Below are 25,313 nucleotides of genomic sequence, written 5' to 3'. Positions count from 1 at the left end.
ATGGGAACATAAAAGAAAAATTCACATTTTCCCCATTAATGATAAAAGAACATTCATTTTTATTTCCTTTTCTTTTACATATCAATGTTTTACATGTTTGCAATTATTGTTAAGGTCTGCTGCTTTTGTTTTGTTTTTAACTTTAAACATCTCCACAGTAGCCGGAGTCGTTGGAGAGCTGGGAGTTGGAGCTGCGGTTGGATGAAGAGTTCCATATGTCCAGGTTCATGTGTGGGCCAAAGGGGTTGAAGCTGGAATATTGGAGCGGGCCACAGGTCCCTTCTGCAGGCCCACGGCTGAAGGGAGACTGAGGAGGAGTGACAGGAGTGATGGGAGACACGGGGGACATCGGGGCTGATCGCTCAGGTTGGAAGTGGCTCTGGGGCGTCCAGATGGATCCAAACAGGCTGGACATGGGAGAGAGGCTGCGGGTACCCGAGAAGTATGGCTGCAGAGGAATAAAAGAAAAGCTCTTTAGCTACTGTCTGTAGTTTTTTTTGTGCTCAGGGGCTACTGTACAAAGCTGTCTAATGACACTGCATACTTCCCTGACTAACCTTACCTGTCACTGTGCTCCGCTTACCATCTGTTCCCTGTGGGGATGACCTGGTTGTCTTTTCTCAGTTTTTCAATCTCGTCCCTGTTTTGCTAAAATAAAATGACCTTTCTGCAGTAGGAATGACACAAAGTTTCTTTCCATCCTCAGCAGAAAGGTTTTTGTCCTTGAGTGTGCAATGACTAAGTGACTACCAGACATAAGACTGTCGTGTAGTGTACTTTAGCATCATTCATCATAGAAAGGCCACAGAATGACTAAATTCTCTTCAGGAAACTATAAATTATCTTATAATAAGGACTAAACTTTATTAGTTGCCATTCTGCATCATCTAATGCCTTTTTCTAAAACACCATCAGATGATTTTGCTACACTTTGTGGTGGGGTTTGATGCCATACTTATAAAAATAAAATGTACATTCGAACATATAAACATTTACAGTGTCAGTTTTCTTTAGATGGCTGTTAATATCACTGGTTTGGGTACCCAAGACCTAAATAAAATAAAGATCGGTCAGACAGATGTTTGTGAACTTCCTCTAAAAATGGGTAATGAGTCAGAACAGAGACAGTGGTTTATGACACTCCCAGTTAAAACCTCTCATGTGTGACCACACAGCATGTTGTGAGCAAACTGCCTCATGTCAATCTGCATTGCCATTTTTTTTTTGCATAGTTTGTGTTAGTTGCACAGGCACTGACAAAATGTGTTTGCGTCTAACCTTATGCTGTAATGCAACAAAAGTACACCCAGGTCTGTGGAACATGCTAATCACAGTCCAGTAATTAGTTTGATCAGAATCTTTAGCAGCACACCTGGTCTACACCTTACTGCCTTTGACAATGTAGTATTTTCATTCACAAATTCACAAAATAAACATGTGCATCTGTGCACTGCATCTATACACTTAGAGTTGAAAAAAATTAAAATGATCATTTTAAATATTTGATTACTAAAACTAGATAACAACAATGCGAATGGTTGGAATCATTAGGTCCAGTGTTGAAAATAATTTGTAGATCTATTGATGACCAAGTTGAGTTGTGAAGTGTCACCTTGCTGCCCACGCAGGCTGCAGTGTCCCAGGTTGAGGGTGATTCCTGAGGCTGCTCCTCGCTCCAGCATGTCTGATTATCATGCGTGTTCTGGCTCTCCTGATTAAGGAAACCACTGGGAAAGGTTCCATTACCTGAAAAATCATTACAACAAATGCAGAATTTTTAAGGTTGCTGTGTCTATGGTTGTTTATGAGTTGCAGTAAAAGATTGTTAATACATAACAGAATTCACACCGCCTATAATGAGACCGTACCTATGTAGTTGTCTTCCTCGGCATAGGTGTATGCACTGTTGCAATGGTTGTTGGCACTACTCCAAGTAAACCTGTAAGAGATGATGAAATAGTTACAATGCTTGTAACAGCAACAGATAAATATAAAACGCTAACTTACTAATAGGAAAACACATTTTTAATACTGTATTAACTACTATGGATGCTGGTTACAGAGGAGGTAAAATGACATCCATCCATCCATCCATCATCTGAATCCACTGTCCTGCAGTGCAGGGTCACAGGCTGGAGCCTATCCCAGCTATCTACAGGTCAGAGGCGGTGTACACCCTTGACAGGTCATAAAATTACATTAAACTGATTTTTTTATTTGTATTTGTTTTGTCAGATGTGTAGACTAACTACAGACAAAAATTTTATGCTTGGTTTTGTTTCTCCTGTTTCTGGATCCTTTCACATTTTTGGCCACACGGGGGCACTAAAACTTCACTTCCTTCACTGCATTTTGTTTGATACTGTAATACAACCATGAACATCTCTATAAGAGCACTGTCAACCAAATTTACTATAAAACTACCTGCTAGAGGAGTTTCAACCAAACACTTACCCGTTGTATGGCCTGGTGGTTGCTGGTTGAGGTACATAGGGCAGAGCTTCAGTGGTGTTGTATCTGAACCCGTTAGTGAGGGGGATGGATGGAGCTGACCACGTCTCTTCAGGCAAATACTGACCTGTCAGATCTGTGGAGATGACAACTCCCTTTAGAAATTGGAGATAAGGCACTAGTTTTTTTTTCTTTTCTATTTGAAGAAGGTGTGCTTTACCCATGTTTCTGTCCATTCCTGCTGCAACAGCAGCAAAACTGGGAGTGAAGGTGGATGCTGTGGTGTCTGGGCTTTGGCATAGGTCTTTACGGTACAAGCTGTTCATACTAAACAGAGTAAGGACAAAGTCTTAGGATAAGTTTTAGAACTTATTCCTGCGGCAAACAATGAAAAGTTTAATGCACTGAAGTGTTGTAAATAAGGTACTCTGTGTCAGCAGATAATTATCATTTAACGAGTACTTCAGTGTTGGGTTTGTTGGCCTACCTTAGAGCCTTGTGGTTCGTATTCATGGTCTGGTAGCAGTCTCTCTCTGATGTGTAGACACTGTACTGCATGGAGTCCCCTAAAACAACACAAGGTGAATAAGTCAAAACAGCCATTTTTCATCTTTATGCACTTATTTTGTCCCACTATCAACCCAAAGAAAGAATAATAAAGTGTTGAGTGTTATGTTTTCCAAGACAGAATGGTGTGTAACTGCTAAATACTTTTTCTAGATGAGGTAGTGCAGGCATGTGTCCGGGCATTGGGGTCCTTGTCTCCCTCCATGCTGCTGGTGCTGCTCCAGCTGCCCCAGCTCCCTCTGCTGGCCCTCACACTACCCGATGAGCTGCCTGAGTCTGAGCCGGACTCACACAATCCACTTACACGTCGCTCTGTAGGACACTTTCTCCGAGTGCGAGCAGGACACATACCTGCCAGAAAACAATGGCCAATAGCATCAAAATTAAAGTCGTTGTTAAATGAAGTGGTGGGATTTTAACAAGTTTGCACTTCAGATAAAGAAATTATTGCATCAGAAGTGTACTCACCATTCTGTTTGAGAGGGTTCTCAGCACTCTGTCCAAGTTTTAGTGCTTCTGACTTGGTGCTGTTGCAGCAACGATTCCTGTTGCGGGTTCCACTGATGTTACGCTCCCCAGTTTTCCAATCAGGCTCTTTCTCTCTCTCTGGCATCACTTGAACATTGTGTTCAGGAGCACTACAGCAGTAATGACAAAAACAATGTTTTTATCATCAGCTGCATTGAGGCATGGTCTTGACTTGAGGCGTTTAGCAATGACTTGTGCTCTTTTGTTTGCTTTTTCTACATCACAGATCATTACTGAAGGCAATGGTGGGAGTGTCAAAACTAATCAACATTGTTACTACAGTGAGATGTGTGTAATACCTGGAGACATTTTCTGCCTTCCTGCGACTCCGCTTTCCCTTATTATTTCCTGGTGCAGTGCCACTCTCTGGGCTCTGAGCTGTTTTTCTCTGACCTTTATCATCATCTCGCAGCTTGGAGTGGGGAAAAAAGATAAAAACCAGTTGTGTTACTGTTACTTTTCTATAAGAAACCCAAACACGATATTTTTGCTCCCGAGTCCTTACCTCCAGTTCTGAACTGTCCCTTTTCTCCATCTTCTCTGCATAGTGCACAGTGCAGCTCTTCTCTACAGGACTGCACACTAGCAGGCCTGGTCTAGACCCTGGAATCAATGTGACACCATCTGGAAAACCAGCAGGCATTTCCATGGGAAACATAACCACTGCTGGCACTCTATCTTCTATAGTGCTCTGGAGGTCTTCTTTAAAATCTGTGGAGGTCTTTTTATCCAGCTCGCTGATGAAAGCCGGTTCGTTGTTGTTACAGACATCAGGGTCTGGGGTGAGGGTAAGGTCTGTGGTCAGGTCTTCATGTTCTTCATCCACCGTCACAGCACCAGCTGTGGTTGTGGATGAGCTGGATTTATATTTGGTGTAATAGAGTGAAACTTTGTGTTTCTTCTGTTGTTGGGATGGGGTGGTTGATGAGCCTTTCTTTGATGACTGAGGACGAGGGGCAGGGCTATTGGGCAATGCTGGAGAGCCACGCCCCTTACCTTTGTCTGACGTGTGACAGGTATCCACATAGGTCTTACAACTGCCCTTTGTTTTACTGCACAAACAGACACAAACACACTATGTTAACACAAAATACACACGTCTTTGACCAGTGCACACTAGTTACTGATGAAACCAAAGACATACTTCACTCCATTGGGTGTCATGTTATTGACTGTTGAGCTGTTGTCCCTTGACAAGAGAGAACTGTGGTTGCTTCTTATGCTGGGTGTAGAGAAATTGCTGAGGATATACTGTGCCTGATGAAATGCCATCAAACACACACCAAACAAGGAGAAGCTGAAACAAAAAGAAATTATAAAAGTTATAAGACCTGACAATATATATGCATACAAAAACATGTAAATATGTTGCCTGAGGATCTCCTCATCACTCCTCCTACTACAAGTTACTAACCATGTGAAGATGAGGGTGACCAACCAAAAGGTTTCCTCCCAGCTGGGACCAGGAACCACTTGTGCACAAAGAGGCAACATGTGGTGGGGCAGTGTCACGTTGAGGGTGAAAGGAAAAGAGGTGCCACGTGATGTCACCAGGGTGAGGTCCCGAATCACCCAGGATGAGGTAAAGTCTGGGGTGAACCTGAATAACAGAGAGGAGAACACACATGACCAAGGGTGGGTGAACAGAAGTAGGACAAAAAGATGAAAAGAAGATTATAGATAATAAGGACAAATTGCACAATGGTGTAAGAGAGGGAGAGACTCTACAAGCTGTGGGTACTGCCTGTTTACCAGAGGGAGACAGAAAAAGTGTCTGTTTTAATTATAACAGACAATCAACAGCCAGAAGAAAAACTTACGCAATAGTAATCTCGGAGGACGTGTTGTGGTCGAGGCTGAAGGAACGACACTGCAGCACCTCAAACCCAAAACCCTGACACTTGTAACCATTGATATTCATCGACATGACCGTCAGTGGAAGCTCTCCAGCATTCTCCACTTTAAAACTCTTTCTGATGGCAAACAGGGGTTTATTGGTGCGAAGACCTAAGAAAGACATAAAGTAATATTACTCCTGTGTGTGACTGGTGCCTTTACAATTAAGAGGTGACATTTGCAAACTGTCAAGATTGTATAGCAATCTCACCATCACGACACTCCATCAAAGTTGACTGAGGAACATTAAAGCGTAGGGAGGCTCCCGGTCCAGGCAGCTTGCCTCCAACTCTGAGCAGCTCTTTAGCCCCGTGGCCCTGCACTGTCACCATGTCAAACACTGTCAGGTTGTTCCTGAAAAACAAATAAGAGCACGTTTTTCTTTTTAAAAGCATACTCCAGTTTTCTTTAGGCTGCCTCTTAACAACACAAATTTCATATACTAAAAAAACATTTATTAATACCTGATGATAAGAATAGTAGTGGTAGGTTTGTGTTCAGTGGGAGTAAAGACCACAGCAACCTCTCTGGACTCCCAAGGCTGCAGCAACAGGCGCAGGACACCATTTCCTGTTATGTCCTCCATACTTTCACTCGCCTGTACAGAAACGTTCAGAAACATTTTGTACATGTGTTCCATGAAAGTACAGAGCTGCGTGATAGAAACCAGGAATATTTTTGATTTACCTTGGGCAGAGAAGCCAACAAAGAAAACTCTTTTGTGCTGATGTTGACCGCAAGGGGGCTGATATTAAACCTGCCAATCAAAACAACAAAAAACTTTTTTACAACTTCATGTAGAAAAATGTGCTGTAGCATCTTGGCTCCAAACTGCTGTCGCAAGAAGTGGTTCTCTGTGAGATAAAACATACCATTTGGTTAGAAGGTCCAAAGCCTCCAGGGGTGCAGGGTACAGGGAGAGGATTCGAATTTCTACAGACAATACTGAGGAAGAAGGATTCTTCAGCATGAATGTCTTCACCTGGGAAAAAAACAACCATTTTTTCTATCAGAGAAATGTCATACATTAAGTTTATCTTAAAATTGACAACTTCTAAAACTACAGTTAAACAATATCGTTTCCACCTTGCTCTCATTGACGGGTGTAGCACCAAAGTCCACAGGGGTGGATGCTTCCACGGGGAGTCTGGGCCATCTGAGAAAACACGGTTAATGATATTACAGTGATGTAATGGATAAAATGGCAAGAAATGGCACAGAACAGGGTGTGTGCTGCATTCAAGAATCACCTGCAAGGCAACTTGTCCTTTCGAGTCTGCCATCTAGAGCAGAGCTCGGCTGCCAGTTTGCTGTCTACAGCCCAGGATGAGGGGTAAAAGTCTGGAAGGAGAGAGCGCTGCCATTCTGAATGACCTGATGGGGTATTCAAAAATTAAATAAATAAATAAGCATAAAATGTGCTAATCTTTTAGACAAACATTTATAATGAGAAGTATTTTGTCACCTGTTTCAGATAATCTAAGGGAGCATGGGCGCCCACACTCGCGTTCAGCCTCAAACACCACTTCCTCCTGCTGTCAGACACATCAGCAGTTACCACCTCAGATCTTCTGCTTAGAGTCATAATTTACACATTCTAACTAACAGAGCATGTATTGTACCTTGGAGGAAGCTGAATGGAAGTACAGAGGAATGTGGAGGGCTGAGCCCAGGCTGGTATCTAGAGTCAGTGTGGACACCTGGTTGATGGGCAGGGTCCTGCTGAGGAGCTGGAGAGATAATACAGGCCAGCAGCCCTGTGGAACTGTCAATGGACTGCTGAAGTTCATCACCTGACAGACAGAGGGCAGCAGAGAGAATGTATCAAATCCTTTCCTCAACTTGGGATTTTCAATACAAGTGAATAAAGTGTTCCAAGACATAATCTTTATCCACTTTATCATCATAAGAGGAGCAGAGTAGCGGAGAGGAGCATACCTTCATTACTCCCTGCAGCCTCTCTGAAAGGCTGGCATTCAGCACAGTGAGGGAAAGTGGCAAAGGGTTGGTGAGCCACAGGTCCACCTGGTTGGCACCTTTTTGTTTCACTTGGAAGAAACTGTCCCCCACACTCCTAAAGGATAATGATATTTAAATTCACCATAATACAAAGTTTTAATGGAGGAATTCTGGGGTTTCTATATGCTTCAAATGCTTTGATGTGCTTGACATTACAAAAAAAAACCTGTTTATGTCTTACAACTTAAGTGTTACTTAACTTAAATGGCAATATTCCTCAACCTTACCTGTGTGTGATATGTAGTCCAGGGAAACTGTAGGTTGTCCTGTTTCCCAGAATGTTCAAACCGATATGACTTATGCATTTCCGCCCATGGCCTGGCAATGAGCCTAAAACAAAAAACATTTCAGGTATTGATAAACTTCAAGACACTTGAAATGAGATTTCACACACAGGAGATTCTTTAAACAGGCATGTGTACTCACCTCTGCACTCTAGGGCAGCCAGTTCAGTGAAGTTTTTTGCTTCTGGTCTCAGAAGAACCTGACTGAAGTCTAGACTAGCTTCCACCTTTGACAGCACCTGCATGTCCTGGAGATAGAAATACACTGAGACTTCACAAACCCACTCAGAAGCTATGATAAAGCAAAACTAAGCGAAACTCGTACCTTTACATAGAGCTTCTTCCCTCCGGAATTTAACATATAAACACCTATTTTCCCTTCCCCTGTGAAAAGACACAAGGACAAAATCACAACACTGAGTCACAGCATCGGGGCTTAAAATGTCTTTAAGTTATTGAAAACCAATGAAAATGCTGTGTACCCATAGGTGGTTTATCTTATTTGATCTTTAGCCACTGTGTTATCCTGTGAAGTGATTCAGAGAAATCGCATCTTGTGTCTTCTCATATCTCTCATGCCTGTCCTCGGACAGTTCAGTCCAAGCAACATTATCTTTCCATTTTTAAATACATTCTTTCCCCCAGACTCAAACAAAACAAGACAAAAGAAAAAACATCCACAGGAAGTGCACCAACTTCATACGCGTCAAAATATAAACACTATTTTAACTGGAGTATGAGAGATAAAACTTTCAGTATTTAGATTTGAGGCTGAAAAACCAAACTAATACTTTACTACAAGCTTCTCTTTTCATATGAAAACTTCAACTATAAATGTCAGAATCAAACTGTACAGCGGACTGCATTGACTCTATGTGACACAGTGTCACATTTCCCACAGTGTATTTGCTTGTAGGCATCGGATCAGAGAGGTCATAGACACCCACCTAATGCAGCCTGTCCAGCAGTAGGGGTGACCAGCAGGACCAAAATGTGCTCAATGACATAGGGCTTAAGCTTGTCCAGGTCAGCAGGCCGGTCACCACGTGCAGACAGATTAATCTGCAGGCTGAGGCGCTCCTCACTCTGGAGACAGGACCCCTGAGACGGTACAAGAGTCATTTCAGTCCCATACAAAGCAGAAAGCAAAAAACATGACAACAATGGGGGGGGGGGGCTGAGCGTAAAGCGGTGTAGACAACAATAATACCCCACAACCTCCACCTCTCACCTCCCTACTGTGACCAGAGATCTTATCAGTTAGGTGAATTCCCATTTGTCAACCTGTAGATGTATCGGCTGGGTGCCAAAGAGGGTTAAGGCCTGCAATAGCAAGGCTAGTGCTAACTTACTGTTACAGTCATTTGATCTATGTGCAGCATCAATTCCTATCAAAGGCAATTTCTCAATTTTATCAAAAAACTGAGGAGCAGGTGCTGAACTTGAAACCAAGCCAAGGTCACACAACAAAAAATTTCAGTAAGCAGCAAGATACTTAAGTTGTCTGCATCCGTCTCACACCACATGAACACACAGTGTCTATTATAGGGTCTCTGGAGAAAGCAATTAAAAGGCTGGCAAGAGATCTCAGCCTCCTCAGGGGTTCTGGAGAAAACAGAAGGCACTCAAATGACAAGCATTTTAAGTTTAGACTAGCTGGCCTTCTGCTCAAGAGGAATGACAGAAGCAGAGGCTCAGCTCCAGTTTCCCAAACTATGAGCAAAATACAAGCAAGTATGTGAACTGTATATTTTTGTGTGTTTTTGCTCCTCAAGTTACTTTAATACTAAAACTCGTTGCAGAATGTCTTTTTAAAATTGAGACTTCTCTTCGTCACACCCCAGGACCAAAGTCTTTAGACAAGATACAGAACCAGATAAGAAGTACCTGAGGATTGTTGAGCAAAGTCTTCGGTAAGCTGCACTCCAGGAGTAGACCCAGTATAGTGATGTTGGAGGCATCTTCCTACAAGAGCAGTGGTCCACAGTTATACAGTTGTTTCTTGGAAGCTTTTATTATTTTTTCTTGGTCCAAGGTTACTTAAACAGCTACTTCTTTCTTAAATACTTTAAGAAAGCAATGGTCACGGTAGTCCTCAAGAGTTATGAACTGAAATTTTTAAAATGAGGGATTACATCTGATTTAGAATTTAAATGTAAATGTAATTTAAATTTTCAAGTAGGAAATGAGAAAAGGACAATAAGTGAATCTCCTTAGTTATGACGGGTTGTCAGATTAAACTACATCTACCATATTGCTATTGTATACTCAATGATAATTTGCATTTTATGTCTATATATGCATTTTTTGGCACCTTTAGAAATTTTGACACTTAGATAGCATCTCTGCAGGCGAATAAAAAATAAACACACTGTGAAGCAGGAGCAGGAAGTGGAGACATCTTTGTCTTAACATGCTAATGTGTGGCCCAAAGCTTAAAGCCCAAAATTTGTTTAACAATGTCAGCGCAACCATTGTTTAGTTGAGTATTTAAATCACTGTGCAGAAACTGGTAACAAACATATATATACTTATTAGAAAAATAAACAAAAGGCAGTATTTCAATCTTACATGTGAGCTTTAGACTATAATCAGTAACTAAAAGCTACACAGCAAGTGGCATTTAACAGATATGGATCAAATATCACATGCAATATTATACACAGATTCACAGTTTTGCTAATCATATGTTGAAACTTTGGGAACTTGCTGAGACGAAAAAATAGTGCAGTATAAGCAGCAGTCTGAGTGATTCTGAGAGCTCGTGTCTCTCTGTACTTGGCCAAGCTGACATTTTGCAACTGCCACCCCACTTCCTGTTGTGGAGGCGAGGACTTCTTTCAGATGCGTCTCTCACACTTTCACTGCCTTGGCTCTCGTCTAAAACAATGCACTAGTTCATCACTGCTTTCCAGTTTTTGACCAGCTTTAAAATGTGTATAAAAATGCTTAAATGTGGATAATATCAATTTACCTTGAGTGTTAGTGAAAAGATTACCCAGCAACATCCTTCATGCAGGCTACAAACACGTTCAATAATTTAACACCGGCTTGTCAGAATGTAACACAAAGCGCCTGTGTATGTATAGAGCGGCCTGTTTATCTGAGCTGGCAGGAAAGGGGAAATCAGCTGTTTCCAATGATGAGCTATAATTCACTGCTATGTGTGCCTCCACAACAAACTACAGACATTTAAATACATACCTGAGTTTGGGTCAGCTTAATGCTCTGGATGTGAGGGAATATTAGCAGGCTATCCTGTCTTTGGACAGATTTTAATGAACCCTGGTGCCCTCCCACACCAAATACCTGGAAAAGAAGCAGTTAACATTTATAAAAAGACTCTAAACCACCACGTGTATTATATTAAGGCCAGGCAGTCAACAAGCAAACAAAGAAGCAGTGTCATTTAGTGGGCCAGAGCGCAGTGTCTGGAACAGCAGCACTGTAACGAATATTATGTGGCCAAAAAAGGGATAATAAAACAAAGATTTAACTTTAAGGTTTAACTTTGTTCATCCATTACTCGCAACATTCTAAATATTTAATACTATATTTGCTGTTTGGAGAAAAATATGACGTAGGTGTATGGTTACTATTGGGTTATCAGCGGTGCAGAGGCCACAAAGATGTATCTGAAAAAAGTTTTATAGTATCAACAGAACAAAAACATTGCAGAGAGACAATTGATTAAAATTTGGAGAAATGTAGAGCATTTAGCATTCTGTGCAGAACTTTCTGAAATGCAGCTCATAGAAAAAAAATTATAACTGTATCTCATGCACATAAAATCAGCATTACAAATGTCAAACATTACTGGCCCTACACATAACAACCTTGTAACCAAAGTCTCTAAAACTAGTTTTAAATGGTTAGCTGCAATGGATTTTTTGTAATTGTATACATAACAGTACCAGTAAAAATTGTCCATGAGTCTGTTTTGCTAATGTACAGGGTACAGTACTTTATGACACTCTCTTACCACCATGTTCTCTTCTACCCTAAAGAGAACATGGTGGTATGCAGCCACACAGCAGGAGGTGTACTGATGTAAACTGACCTGGTATGACAGCAGCCCATGGGCTGATGTGTTTATAAATAATGTGTTTTCTACATTGCCCTCCTTGAACGGGAGGAAAATTAGTTTAAAAGATGCCTTCCCTCTGGGTGGGATCACCTAGGATGGAAACAGGATAAAACATTAGCCATTACAATATACTCACAGTATCCAACAAAGTTAAATCTGAACATCATTGCTATTGAATACATTAGGCACACTTACTCTTCTGTGAAAGGAAGGTATGTAAAAATGTTTGCTAGATGTAAACATTGACAGCAGTGTCACAGGAACTTCCTGGCTGGGGTTGTGTATATATATGGTTTCAGCTCTTGGCAGCCCCAGCGGCCTGTAAAGAAACACACAAGCCATATATAAAGACTCTCCACTGAGCACCATTGCGGAATTACTGTGAGCTAGCTAGTGTTTTGCACTCTGTTAATATGGGGAAGCTGTAAGAGCAAATCAAGCATTTGCAGCCAACAGATGAGTAACAAGTATGAGCTGTTCACCAGTGTCGGACATAAAACCACATGCACAAATAAACACATGACCAGCGCTATGTAAAAGTTGTGGGTTACATCAGCACATCAATGTGCTGTGGGTTTGTCCATTTGTACTATAATTGAACAGTGACACTTCTGGTAATTACTATCTACTGTGTAAGACTTTAACCTTATTAAAATCTGCAATTTAACTGAAAAACAATTTTCTGTCCTGAAGGAATTTGACAGAGACAGGCCATAAAGTGTGGGGAAAATTACAAGTTTATTAGTTAGTGCACAGTCTAAAGTGTGCGCATGAATCACTGTAATGACAATGTCACTCGTTTGGATAAAGTAGTGCAATACGAACAAATCCGTTCCAACACTGGACTTGTGAACTGAACTCATTTTGTCAGTGAAATCTGCTAGTCATGACTGTGTGTGCACTTCGATAGTGATAGATAGAATGCAGAAAAATTTAATTGGAGGTTTACGCTGATATGTGTATGGTGTGATCATAGATGAGATAAAAACCGTAATTTTAAACCTGTTGTGTTGTAACCATAGGTTTGTGCCAAATGCAAAATTTTTGAAAAGCAATTGATTCACAATGAGCAAAGTAAAAAGTCTGTCTATGTACTTTGTCTTTGTACATACTGCTGTTACAACAGACAGCGCTACAATGGGAACTGGTTTTGTAATGTGACGACAACAGAAGAACCAACAGAAAAGTTTCGATCTGCACTTGGTGTGACTTCAACCAACAAGTAAAATGTCACACTTGTGGCTGTGCTTGAACTACGGTAGGTTCGCTAACCTGCACAGTGCTTGGACTGCAGTAATATTGGTTAGCACATAGAATGTGATCTGAAAATGATGCAAAAGAGTCACATCTGCATTGTAAATCTTCTTTCCTGTGGCTGTTCTGACACCATTACAAATCACATGTACACTGATACATTTGGTCAATCCAAAGAAGCCATAGATGTATAACATCAGGCCAAGAGGGTGCTGTTTAAACTGAGATGGAAAGAGTGGAAGCAAGCACACAGCACATGGGATCTTGTTGAGATAATTAGTGTGAAGTCAATGGTGCTCTGTGAATATAAGTGCATGTCACTGCAGAGGAAGTAAAGAGGTACACAAAGGCAGCATTTTTTCCTGCTTTGTACCGAGTGGGAGTAAAATTACAATTAAACAATTAAATTAAAAATGATAAATGATTGAATTAAATATGAGTTAAGTGGAAAAGGACATACACGCAGTGCAAAACAGAGGCATGTCGTCTTTAAAACATTGTGTAGCATTTGTGCACCTTCAGCTTTTTACGTACTAGTTTTGAATATTACAAATACGTTTAGTGTCTTTAGTATTCAAAAGGAGACATGAAGTGCTTTGTGTTATTACCACAATCTCTATATGAGAACTTGTGTTAAGCTGCTAATGAAGCATTTTTCACTTCCTGATTTTCTGTTACAAACCTTACTTTCATTGTAGGCAACTGTATGCTCAACAGAATTTTAGAATACAGGCCATTTTAATTAAATAGTTTGCACTTTTTAGTTACCAACAGCAAAAGTGAGTTTCTGTAACATAGATACGGTTCTTCCTAAATAACATCAATATAAGGTTTACTGCTGATATTGACACTGTTTAGTTTTACAAGAGGAAACAGCAACAGCATTATGTCTGTTTTGGGAATGTGGAGGCCAAGAGTAAAATTCTTGACCACTTTGCCTGGGCACAAGCTTCTCCAGTGCGTGCCTGGATACTAGAAATACAGCCTTATTCCCATACTTGGAAATCCTATCTGTTCTGCAGCATTCATCATAATGACATGTCACGTGATGTGACACTAAGGTCTGTTACTCTCACTAACATTATTAAGTTGGTGGAGTTCTCTACACCACTGAAGTAGTGGCGACATTAAGTTCGGTCTAAATAATAGACAATAGAATAGAATATAGAGTATTTACATTTTCAGTATAAATAAAACATGCTTGCAAGAACAAACAATAAATTGAATCAGGAAGAGAGAACTTACTGAGTCCCAAACTCCAACACTGGGGGCTGAAAATGCAGGGGCTTCCCATCCTCCCGTGCATATGGAGAAGAGCTGTTTAGAAGAAAAGAAACAACCGGTCAAAAGACGATACCAGTACTTTAATTCAATCAGAAAAATGCTTACTATGTGTATACTGCTTGACAGAACAGAGCAAGTTCATATAACCATAATAACATTTCAACAAAATGACTAGGATAGAGACAACATAACATGAAGAAGAGATGCAAGGCCTGGAAATGATGGATGGATCTTTGCATATGAAAATTGCACTCACTCCTCTGAAGGTTAGACAAAGGGTTGGAGAACACTACAGTACACACACTGACCTTTTAGTAGATTAAATGTTGCAAGTATCAGCTTTAAAGCTGGGATAGTGTAGGGATAGTGTAGTGGGCCTCAAACCTACTACAGAAGACTAATATAAGAGTAGTTATTTTGTTATTTTAGAGTCTTCTTGGAACACCTAAAAAACAACAGACACAGCTAGTGAATTGATGCATGTATTCCACATGCCCCAACACTTACGTCACACAGTTTGTGACAACAGTCCACAGAATTGTCTAAAATAAATACACGAAATAGGGTGGGCAGAGTCACAGGGGAGTGTATGCTCAACCAATAACTATTCTTTCAGTAAGCACACACAAGTAGGAGGTTAAATCAGCTCTAAAAAACATTTCCCTTACAAGTTTCTTTTTCTAGCTATTATAGCAAGGTAGAATGGCCCACAAACTGGTGATAATCAGTGAAAACTCATATACTATATACTATAGCTTTCATAATATAATAATATATATACTACAGCTTTCATAAGCTGGAGTTCCATTACTGTGTTTTGATGTGCTGCAGAAGTTTCTTCACTTTTTACACAAAAGAGTTGTGCAAAAAAATGTAAAAGGGAAATACATCAGCTGAATAAGTTTTGAAGTAGCAGACATTAATCTCACCTATTTGAAGTAGAATATTGACCACATGCGACTCACTTGACAGAAGGTAATAAATACATTTTCTATAGTAAAAAAAAGGCAAAATGCTCATTATTAAACTCACTCGTTGTGTTTCTAATATGCAACCTCTTCTACTTTTCATTATATTGGTGTTATGGTATGTTTCCTATACTACCATTTCCAACAAAGCAAAATTTTGAAAGAGTTTCTTTGCATTTATTTAGAAGCCAGGCTACAGACACAGGAGAAGAGGAAGTGACTAAACTGGTGGCATAGCCACAGAGAACCTTTCAAGATAAAACCTGTATGTAAAGACAAGATATCCAAATGACACTGATTTAAATAAACAAAACGACAATGGATATATTCCAGATAACAAATCAATTTGTATGCAGCACAGATTTACTTGACACATTCTCTGCAAGCACGCACACGGCCATTCGGTGCGCTTTATGACAGCAAATACACAAGATACAAGCCTATGCTTGCAGTCTTGCATAATGTCAAAGCACCACATAAGAATTTCTTAAGAGACACAAAGCTTGCCTTAAGGCCACTGTGTTTTTGTGCAATACTAGCTTTATTAAGTGTTCTTCATGATGTTAACCCTGTCCTGACAGATCTGAAACAGTTTTCAATTTTGCATTTACATGTTTGCAAACAGGTAGCTAAATAAAAATGTCCTCAACGAATGGTGACAACTGTAGATTGTGTGTAGATTGTCACTATGCCATTTCATTGTACAGGTAACTTAGAAAAAGGCTGATATTAGAAGGAGGCTGCTGTTTTGTGACCCATTACCCTGAACTTTTTTTAACAAAACTACAATTTTAGTCCGTTGTGGCCACTAATCCCATTGCCCTGAAAGGCTGAGCGACAATAACGCTTTTTTATTTTTAACAAAAATGTTAGCATATTCCTTTTTGTCTGCTGCAAATTGAACCCATGATAAAAACATGCAATGAGCTGTTTGATATGACTTGATGACCGGAACACTGTCTTCCCTGTTACATAATAAGTGCTTCTCTCTCTCTGACAGGCTCTCTGCTACTTTGTTTGTTAATTTATAATCTGTCAAAAAGCGCATCTTTAAACAGTGCTCAAACTCTGAGTGGAAAGAGTAAAGTGGGTGAGCCTACAGGGGGTCAAATGTGAAAGGGAAGTTGAGGTTGCCTGATAATGGATGAAGATTATGTGACTAAAAAGAGTTGATATGGAGTTAACACTGTTGGCTAAACGTCAATTTTTAACTTATAGCCATTTATTTAATTTAAATGCAAAGTTTGATGATGACAGTAATAAAAAAAGATAGTTGAAAAAGACCATCTAATAAAAATATAATGATGTGTTAATCTCACGACCAAGCGGCGGCCTTTGGGGCTCAAACTTGAAGCCCATGTCAAAACTTGTAGTTCACGCCGCAACCGCTGGGAGCTGACTCCAGAAGCAAGTCATTTCCCATAGACTCCAATGTAAAATAGCCAACTACACAGCAGAAATGAACATGTTTCCAGTCTGGTACAAAATACCATTCTGGTCTCAAATGACAAGTTCTCTTCTAATGTCAATTGTACGGGGGTGTTTTTTTTTTTTTTAACAACTCACTCATTTTAATCATATTTGGACTTAAAATTATGCATAATTATGGGCGTTGCCGCTTGAGCGACAGAATTTGCCATATCACAGCGCGAGTTTCCTGCTCCCCTCTTTGTCCGTATTTGGAGTTTTGGCGGACATGACGCAGCCAACATGGCATGAAGAGCCTAAAAACAGCTCTTCAGAAACAAACGGATGGAACAACGATGTCACGGAAGCTCTGTCTATAGTTTTTACTGTCAATGCTCACGACGATTAAGTATTTAGTATAAAGCACACTGTAGTCTGTAACACTTGCCTCTCAACAAGTGTGTCACTGAGCTGTAGTCCAAGGATTCTGTCCACTGCCACAAAAATAACAAGTTATGTTTGGTGCTATCTAATTCAAATAAAGTTGGTGTTAGCAGTGACCTTAGGCAAGCTTTTGGGGGGAAGTTAGCACCAGAAGAGAGTTTAGGTCAACTATTGTTTCCAGACATGTTTTGACACCTAACCAGACTGAGAACAGACAGATATATCATTAACCTCTGTATCTGCTGCCTGCTTTGCTCTTTAGGCTGGGAGAGAGTGACAGCAAGTCTGCCAAGTGCCTGATAACCCTGGAACAAGAGGCCTCACAGCCCATGCCTCTGGAGGTCTTCAGGTCAAAAAGCCTCTTTCACATCTCACTAGATTTAAAAATAGCCATAATTCACCAACTGCTGGCTGCATGTAAATCAAACTTTATATCTTAAGTCTGAAAGCTTGAAGCTTGTCACAAGGCAGTACTCACAAGGCAGTACTCTATCAATTTAGTAATATAGTGTTGTTAAAGTTGGAAGACTCCCTAGCATTGTGGGATATATAAAAAAAGCTTCTTCTAGTCAACTTTAGCCACATTTGCATTTTTTGTCTACTACAGACTCCATCATTTAATACTCACCATATACTTTTAGAGCTACTTATAGGAGCAGAATACAATCTCTGGAGAAAATACAGTATATACAAGAGGAATAGGCTTCCATCGCAGAGAGACATGCACCGCCAGCTGGTGAAGATAGCAATGCAAAGCTGCTATCCTCACCAGCTTGGGGCAGCTCCAAGAATTACATCCAATTAATTTCATATCACTGCCACAATTGCACAAATACAGATTTACGCTGGGCAATAACTGTGTAGCAAGATACCATTAAATTACCCAGAGAAGTGAAGAAGGAACAGTAGGCTGTGAAGATCATATACAGAGGCCTTACTGGCTTTATTTCTGCTGCTTGTTAATCTTTTCAGAGGCAAACATGGAACAGAAGCTATTAAGTTAGAATATAATAGGTTTGACACACTATTTATCATCAAAGGGGAAACAAGATGATGTAAATTATCAAAGTTTCTTAGCACAAATGGAGACCACAAACGTACTACAAAATTATATTGTGAACAGTTGTTATTCTAATGAAAACATTTATTTTCCAAACTATTTTCTGCAGGAAAAAAACAGCTGAGAAAGACAGACCTCCCCTCCTTTTTCTTTCAAGGAGTTCTAAAATTAGTCAGGAATTTGGTTCTGTGCCTCTGTAACACACGCCCCCAAACTCTCTCCATCACACACCCCCTCACTCACCAACATAAACAACATAGCCTGCATACAGGAGAAGACTTAACAGGCCTTTTACACTAGCTGGTTATACTGACACCAAACCAGTTTATTTCTCTGTATGAATATATATAAATACATATATATACATATATATGTACATATACCCCCAGCTACGGTTCTGCACTGCATTGCGAGAACTTCTTTTTCTGTACTTAAACGCACAATAATCTTTCCACTGTGCTGGTCAAAAACCAAACCCACGCTACAGCTCAGCTTTCATTCTCTGCTATACAGTAGCTCATCTACACTGCGCAAGGAAAACACTGGTATGATGCAATCTGTGTTGGGGTTTGTGGATAATGATGTGGCTTGGTAGATAGTCTACCTTTTCCCAAAAGACACTTGTGCACAGGTGGAGACCTTTATCAACTTCACACTATTTTACCATTGCTATATGTAGTTGCATTGCTATTATGAGTGACTTTCCCTCACCAGTATTTGGAGTATTAAAAAGGGATAGTGTCTTTTGCACCTTTCATGCGAGGATGCTGTTTTCAATGTGTAATGCCTTACAAAGGTGTGAAATAAGAGTTTCAGTTTTAAGCTGTTCTAGGGAGGATGGAAAAAACATTTACCTGTCTTCAAGTGGAAGACCGTCTTTTCTTCGCTCCTTCTCCACCTAAAAGGAAAGAAGACGACACTTTAGTTGGTCAAAATAGCCAACTGCAACTCATTTATACAACATCAACACTGTGCCTGAATCAGGAAGCTCTGTGGAATGCACCGTATGCATACTGGTTTGCCAAAATGCCTTCTGGCTACAACTGAATGATTTTTATAAACTGGAGGTTTAATGCACAATAACACAATAACTGCTCAGTCACACTCAGCATTTTATGTTGGGTATAGACTGGTGATGTTGGGCTGTTCCAGACTTAAGACGACCATCATAGGAGAATCACAGAGACATACATCGTAACCTGCGATAGCCTGCAACTCAGTAAATGGTCATCGTACAATCTGCACACATCAAACTTGACATTGTCATCGTGCCAAAGTTTATTAGATCCACGTTGCATAGTGTGTGTAATGCAATGGTCGTATAAAACTGCTAAAAATCGCACAGTACATAGTGGCCATTACACATAAAATGTTTTATTTTGCATAAAATATGATTTTATTGTGAATAAACAAAGGAAAGCCAAGCAGAAACTTGGAATAGCCTTCGGAAACTAAAGCTGGCATTAAATCCTTCGGATCCTGACTCTAAATTAGACAGCAGGCAGCAATTTCTGGCAGTGTACTGTAGTTCTCAGAACACAGCAATGAGCATTCAGTTTGTTGTCCACTGTGTGATCTTACAGTGGACATGCAGTACTACTCAATGAATCCAGAAATATTGAAACAGAAAAAAATGTTTTTTATTGGTTGAATAATATCACACCTACATGTTTGGCTACTATAAAGCACTCATGTTTACTGCAGACATCAAAGCATACTGGCAGTGCATTCATGCAATTATGACATCTCAAGTAAACTTGAATTACAGGGAAATCTGGTTACACCACATGCTGCAATCTATTGCCTAATCATTTTTGTTGTAGATGCACTGTTGTTTTAAATTAATTGAGGGGTTATTAAACTAGGAGCATGCTTGATGGTTAATGGTCAAATGGTCTTTGTTGCAATAGGTTAATGCCTGAGTTGTTTATTCCCTGATAATAGTGAGTCATCTTTAAAAATGTATAACAGATCAAGTGCAAGCCACACAAATACACTTGGTGTCAACATTATCTAAATAAAAAAGGACCAGCAGCACATTTAACACCTACAACAGTGAAAAGCAAACTTCAATTCAATTAGGCTTGCTAAGAAGGCAATATTACCACATAGCAGTAGAAAACGATTACTGTCATGCATTTGTAATCTGTGTCCCTACAGCTACATCATGATCATACCACAAGACAACACCAGTGGTGCAATCTGTGCATTACCATAGATCTTTAACTGTCAGGCACTTCATCTGCTGAAAAGCAATACACAACAACTTTTAACATTTCTACTGTATAAAACTGGTACTGGGACTACCTATACTGACTGCCTAGGTCTGGTGATACCAAGATTCTAAGGTATACCGATATATTTTCATACAAGATACATGCATTTTTCCCTCTTCTTCTTTTCCTCTCAGTTTCCCCCTGATGTGGTGAAGACTTCAAAGAGGATAAATTGCAACAGCCATACAATGCCATTAATAACTAATTAATGTAAGCAAAATTATCCTTGACCTGGAGCAACCATCAATCAAAAACAATTTTTCACCTTGGACAGGTGTCACTGTGGTCCTGACAACTTTATCTGAGCTGTTGTTATTAGTAAATGTTGGATCTGTTTGCTGTAAAGTAGCATATTTCACCATGCAGAGTAGGTTTTTGATTTCAGAGATTCCTCTGTTATTAGCAGGTTAATGACATTACAGTGTGTGTGTATGATTTTGCATATATAGAGAGGAGACAGCACACACAGACGCACCTTTATTTAGACTTGAACAAGTGCTGCACCTACCTGTACTTCAATTCTGGAATGACTGCATATGAAAGGATGTAAAGAGGAAGAATCACTTGTGTACTATTCTGTAGTTTTAAAAATACTGTACCTAAATTATTGAGATGCAGCTATTTATTGCTGGCATTTAGAAAAAAAATCAAAACTGAAAACCAATTATTCACCAACAAATATTTCTACTGAATTTTGATGAAGATTGGGAAATAGAAAGTGTCCAAACCAGCAATGTCCCTGAAGACCACACTGGAGAGCAGACTGTGTATGTGACTTGGAACTGTCTTTTGCTCTGTGTATGGAAAAAAAAATCTACATGTATATCACAGTTTAACTAAGAAAATATGATTTGAACCCCTGCTTATTTTGTAAGTTTGCCCACTAACGAAGAAATGATCAGTCTGTAATTTCAATGGTAGGTCTATTTAAACAGTGAGAGACAGAACAAATTCAGAAAAATGCATTTAAAAAGTTATAAATTTGCATTTTCATGAATGAAATAAGTATCTGATCCTCTGTCAATCAGCAAGATTTCTGTCTCCCAGGTGTATTTTATACAGGTGAGGAGCTGACACTGGGAGCTCTCTCAGCTCGTTATAAAAGACACCTGACCACAGAAGCAATCAATCAATCCAGATTTTAAACTCTTCACCATGGCCAAAAACAAAGAGCTTTCTAAGGATGTCAAGGACAAGATTGTAGACCTACACCAGGCTGGACCGGGCAACAAGACCATCTCCAAGCAGCTTGTGAGAAGGTGACAACAGTTGGTGCCATTATTCGCAAATAGAGGAAACATAAAACATCTGCTGATCTCCCTCGGTCTGGAGCTCCATGCAAGATCTCACCTCATGGAGTTTCAATGATAATGAGAACGGTGGGGCAGCTGGGATCTTAGTCACCAAGAAAACAGTTGCTAACACACTATGCCATGAAGCAAAGTCCCCCTGCTCAATAAAGCACCCAACTGTATGTGTTTTTTTATATCACCCAAGACTGACAATTACAATCAGACACACCACTTTATTACATTTGCAAACAAACTTTTTTTCTAAATATTGCAGATGCTACAGGTGGCAGTTTGAAATATTTCAGCTAATAGAGCATTGTATTCTACCATCTCCCCTGCAGTTTGAAGCTTGTCAAATTGGTTTAGGTGAGCAAAACAAAACCAATTTCCCTGCTGAGTAAGCACAACAATGAAATAACATATGCTAATACAGCTCTCTGCAGCAGGTGAGCTGTGAAGAGGAGTATTCAGAAACAGAACAGCGACATTTGTAAATGAACTGGTACCTGCTGAGGTGAAAGATCTGACTTTCACACAGAGTACTACATCTCTAGCATAACTACTTTGCCAAACCCACCGCCACACACAACACTTAAACAGCTGATGACCTGGAGGTCCATGCTACGCTCTGTTTCATTCAGCCCATGTAACTGAGACTGTGCCTCTATTCACTACTAAATGTGACACCTAACAGTGTAAACAATTCTGCCATCTGCCAGGGATCTGTAGATGTAGAGATGCATGGAAAAACCTTCCAAACCACTGATGTCCTCGCCACAGTTCTCTTAACCATATAAATTACATATCTAAATATCTTTTGCTGCTATGTGCACACTACAGAGCAAATCAGCTACCTGCATAATTTGTTTTTTAAAAAACAGACATGTTTCTGAAAATAATATATACCCTTTTCTCTTTGAAGCCCTAGATATTTCCAAAAAAAAATGCCACACCCCCCCTTCAGGTGACATGAGAAGTCAGCTGGTGACCTCATGACAGGTTATCAGTAAACATTGAACTCCTGATGTTTACACTGCTGTTGCTGCACCATTACATAATCATCACAACAATATGATTGGGAAATAAAATGAAAAAAAATCTCTCTCTATCTCACACACACAGTAACATGTGCAAGCCAGGATTGCAAATATGAAATTAAACTGCCTCATTCCTAAAGTGCCCTCTATGTGTGCACAACTGATTGAACTCCACAATGGACATAATGTACAAAAGAAAATAAGGAGGAGCCACATGGCCTCCCGCTCTCGTTTCATTCTGGAGTATATTTAACTGTCTTCTAACAAGATAGCTGTTATATTATTTGCATAAAACGCACATGCCAAGACTGTATATGGTTACTGGCGCATTTTTTCTTCCATGCATGCAAGATTTAACTATCTGCAGAGTGAAGCCAAACACAATGGTGATGCTCTTTAAGCCGTACACGTGTTCATTCATCTGGCTGCATTGAAAAGCTGTTTTGCATAGATACTTTTCATTCCTCCTGCACACAAACACACACCCATAAACGAAAAGTGTAATTACCTGGAGCGGGACTAATGGGTCTGCATCCTCCGGTTGCCAGACCTCGACCACGCTGGTGGACATCTGACTCAGAGCTTTTGGAGAGAAAGAAACCAAATAAACATTTAGGTGGCAACCGGGCAACATGGGAAAAACACCACATTAAATCACCCCAGATAATCGTACTGTAAACTGCCAACACAAACTGGTAATAAAGCTAGTTATTACAAATGAATAAAGAGAAACAGAGTGTGTGGTGTTCATAGAGACAAGTGAGGAAATGACTTCGTCTCGGCTGGTTGACAAACGCTGCTTGCTAGCTGCCTGCTTAGCAGAGTGTTAGCTCGGTGGCTAACGAACTTGGAAAACACATTCTCCACAGGCAGCTGCAGTAAACACGGCTATGCAGTCGCGTACCATTACCTTCCAACATTATGTAGATACATTACAGTGTCAGCCGATAAGTAGCCCCTTAGAGCCCTGATAATCAGTTACTTTCCTGTCGGAACAAGTTGGAGTTTCGTTATATCAAACAGCAGAGGGAACTGGCAGCTAGCATGAAGTAACATTAGCAGGCTGATAAAACACTAGCTTCAACCTTCTTCTGAGTTGTTAAAAATAAAACTGAGGACAAACCACTACTAAAGGGGTTGTTCAGAATATTTTTAACTTAAAATGTTTCACCTTGACACCAATTTTTCTGTGCAGCGTTTGCTGTCAAGTCAGCCTAGCTAACTTCACGTATTTTCTTTGCCACGGTTGTGTGTAGGTTACACCCCTGAAGCGGAAAATAAAGGTGAGTACAAACCTTGCAGCTGAGCTCCTCCGTGCTGTACGCAGGGTAAAAGTAATTGTAGTATTCCTAGTAGTATATTGATCCACGTTTTCCTGTGACAGTGGCTGCCTTGATGCAAGTCCTGTAGCCCCGCCATGCTGCGCTCTCAGCTAGCAGCCTACCTTGTGTCCGCTGTGTTGGTCTTTCTTTCTCTCAGCAGGCAGCAGCAACAGCAGCAGAAGCAGCTCCCTCCTCCTCCTCCGTCCCTCCCTGCATACGTGCATGCTGCTGAAACAGTGTACGGTGGGCAGACTCTGCAAGGCTGTGAAAATACATTAATAATAATATAATCAATAGTGTGCATTTTTTAAAAAGCCTCATGCAAACATATGCAGATATAAGGCCCCCTTATAAGGCCCCCTGCAGTGTTGGAGTAAATACATGATTTTTATTTTATTGCACTTTACTTTCCAATTATAGTTCATAAATATTAAGAAACAATTGTATTATTTTACAGCCTTAACTAGAAATTCAACATATACTTTCATATTGTTGAATCATTAATGTGAGTAAAAATGAGTAATAGTGTCTGAGTTTGATCATTTTACTATCATATTGTGCCATCTGAGGGAATGTAGTAGTAGTGTTTGTAGTTTTAGGCCTACATCAATAATGAATATAAATACTTCCTTAAACACTGCCCTGCTTTACCCACACAACACTTCCTGTATTTCTGTTTCTACATCAGTAATAGTATATAATAGTGGCAAGACAGGTTTAGTACATTAGTCCTGGTTTAGCCAATACTGTTTGCATAGGAGATACTACTAATGCACATATTAGGAATTGCAAAAACAGTACAGTATATATATTACAGCAGAACTAGCACTTTTTTTAAATCCTTATATTTTAAAGTGTTTTTATTTGTTGCATTCATACAGAATTTAGCACACTTCACATGAATACATACAATAAATGCCCACTGGTTAAATGTCTCATATTTATCTCTAGACTATGGTTTAAGTGAAAGTGCTGATTAAAGTCTGGAACTGTTTGTTTGACCTCATTTGAGGGTGATGGCTATTTAAGCAAATAAGCTGCAGTTTAAGTGAGAGCAAAAACTATGCACGGCCCTTTTAAAGTGTGTTGAGATTCAGCATGCATGACTAGTGAATCATAGTTGAGACAGGTTGGGCA

The 25,313-nt window shown here is 39.9% G+C and overlaps 1 protein-coding gene across 2 annotated transcripts; it reads right to left on the bottom strand.

Moving 5' to 3' along the window:
• Nucleotides 1–26: 26 nt before the first annotated feature.
• Nucleotides 27–24,322, bottom strand: tmem131l (transmembrane 131 like). 2 transcript variants are annotated; one of them, XM_028407513.1, is made up of 34 exons: nt 24,150–24,322; nt 23,363–23,436; nt 19,104–19,147; nt 14,332–14,403; nt 12,028–12,151; nt 11,806–11,922; nt 10,950–11,054; nt 9,633–9,710; nt 8,693–8,846; nt 8,071–8,129; nt 7,888–7,993; nt 7,689–7,791; nt 7,381–7,516; nt 7,065–7,235; nt 6,908–6,977; nt 6,693–6,816; nt 6,529–6,598; nt 6,315–6,424; nt 6,130–6,199; nt 5,907–6,040; nt 5,654–5,796; nt 5,367–5,553; nt 4,961–5,146; nt 4,691–4,843; nt 4,052–4,598; nt 3,846–3,958; nt 3,487–3,656; nt 3,163–3,369; nt 2,939–3,017; nt 2,672–2,778; nt 2,455–2,587; nt 1,869–1,939; nt 1,613–1,746; nt 27–448 (listed from the first exon to the last, which is right to left on the bottom strand). In XM_028407513.1, the coding sequence occupies exons 1-34, from the start codon at nt 24,271–24,273 to the stop codon at nt 143–145; spliced, it is 4,581 nt and encodes a 1,526-aa protein (XP_028263314.1). In that variant the 5' UTR covers nt 24,274–24,322; the 3' UTR covers nt 27–142. The 2 variants fall into 2 exon arrangements, with proteins under 2 accessions (XP_028263314.1, XP_028263322.1); XM_028407521.1 differs by having other exon boundaries at nt 6,908–6,974.
• Nucleotides 24,323–25,313: the final 991 nt, after the last annotated feature.

The sequence above is a fragment of the Parambassis ranga genome, chromosome 1 (assembly GCF_900634625.1).
Source record: "Parambassis ranga chromosome 1, fParRan2.1, whole genome shotgun sequence".
Classification (NCBI taxonomy): domain Eukaryota; kingdom Metazoa; phylum Chordata; class Actinopteri; family Ambassidae; genus Parambassis; species Parambassis ranga.
This window is presented reverse-complemented; position numbering and strand designations above follow the sequence as displayed.

Bases quoted from the DNA above. Each gene is read 5' to 3' on its own strand.
- tmem131l (XM_028407513.1), bottom strand. From the start codon at position 24,273: ATGGCGGGGCTACAGGACTTGCATCAAGGCAGCCACTGTCACAGGAAA. The intron at 6,041-6,129 runs GTAAATCAAAAA...GTTTCTGTACAG, and splicing joins TGTTGGCTTCTCTGCCCAAG to GCGAGTGAAAGTATGGAGGA. The intron at 3,370-3,486 runs GTGAGTACACTT...GTTTTCTGGCAG, and splicing joins GAACCCTCTCAAACAGAATG to GTATGTGTCCTGCTCGCACT.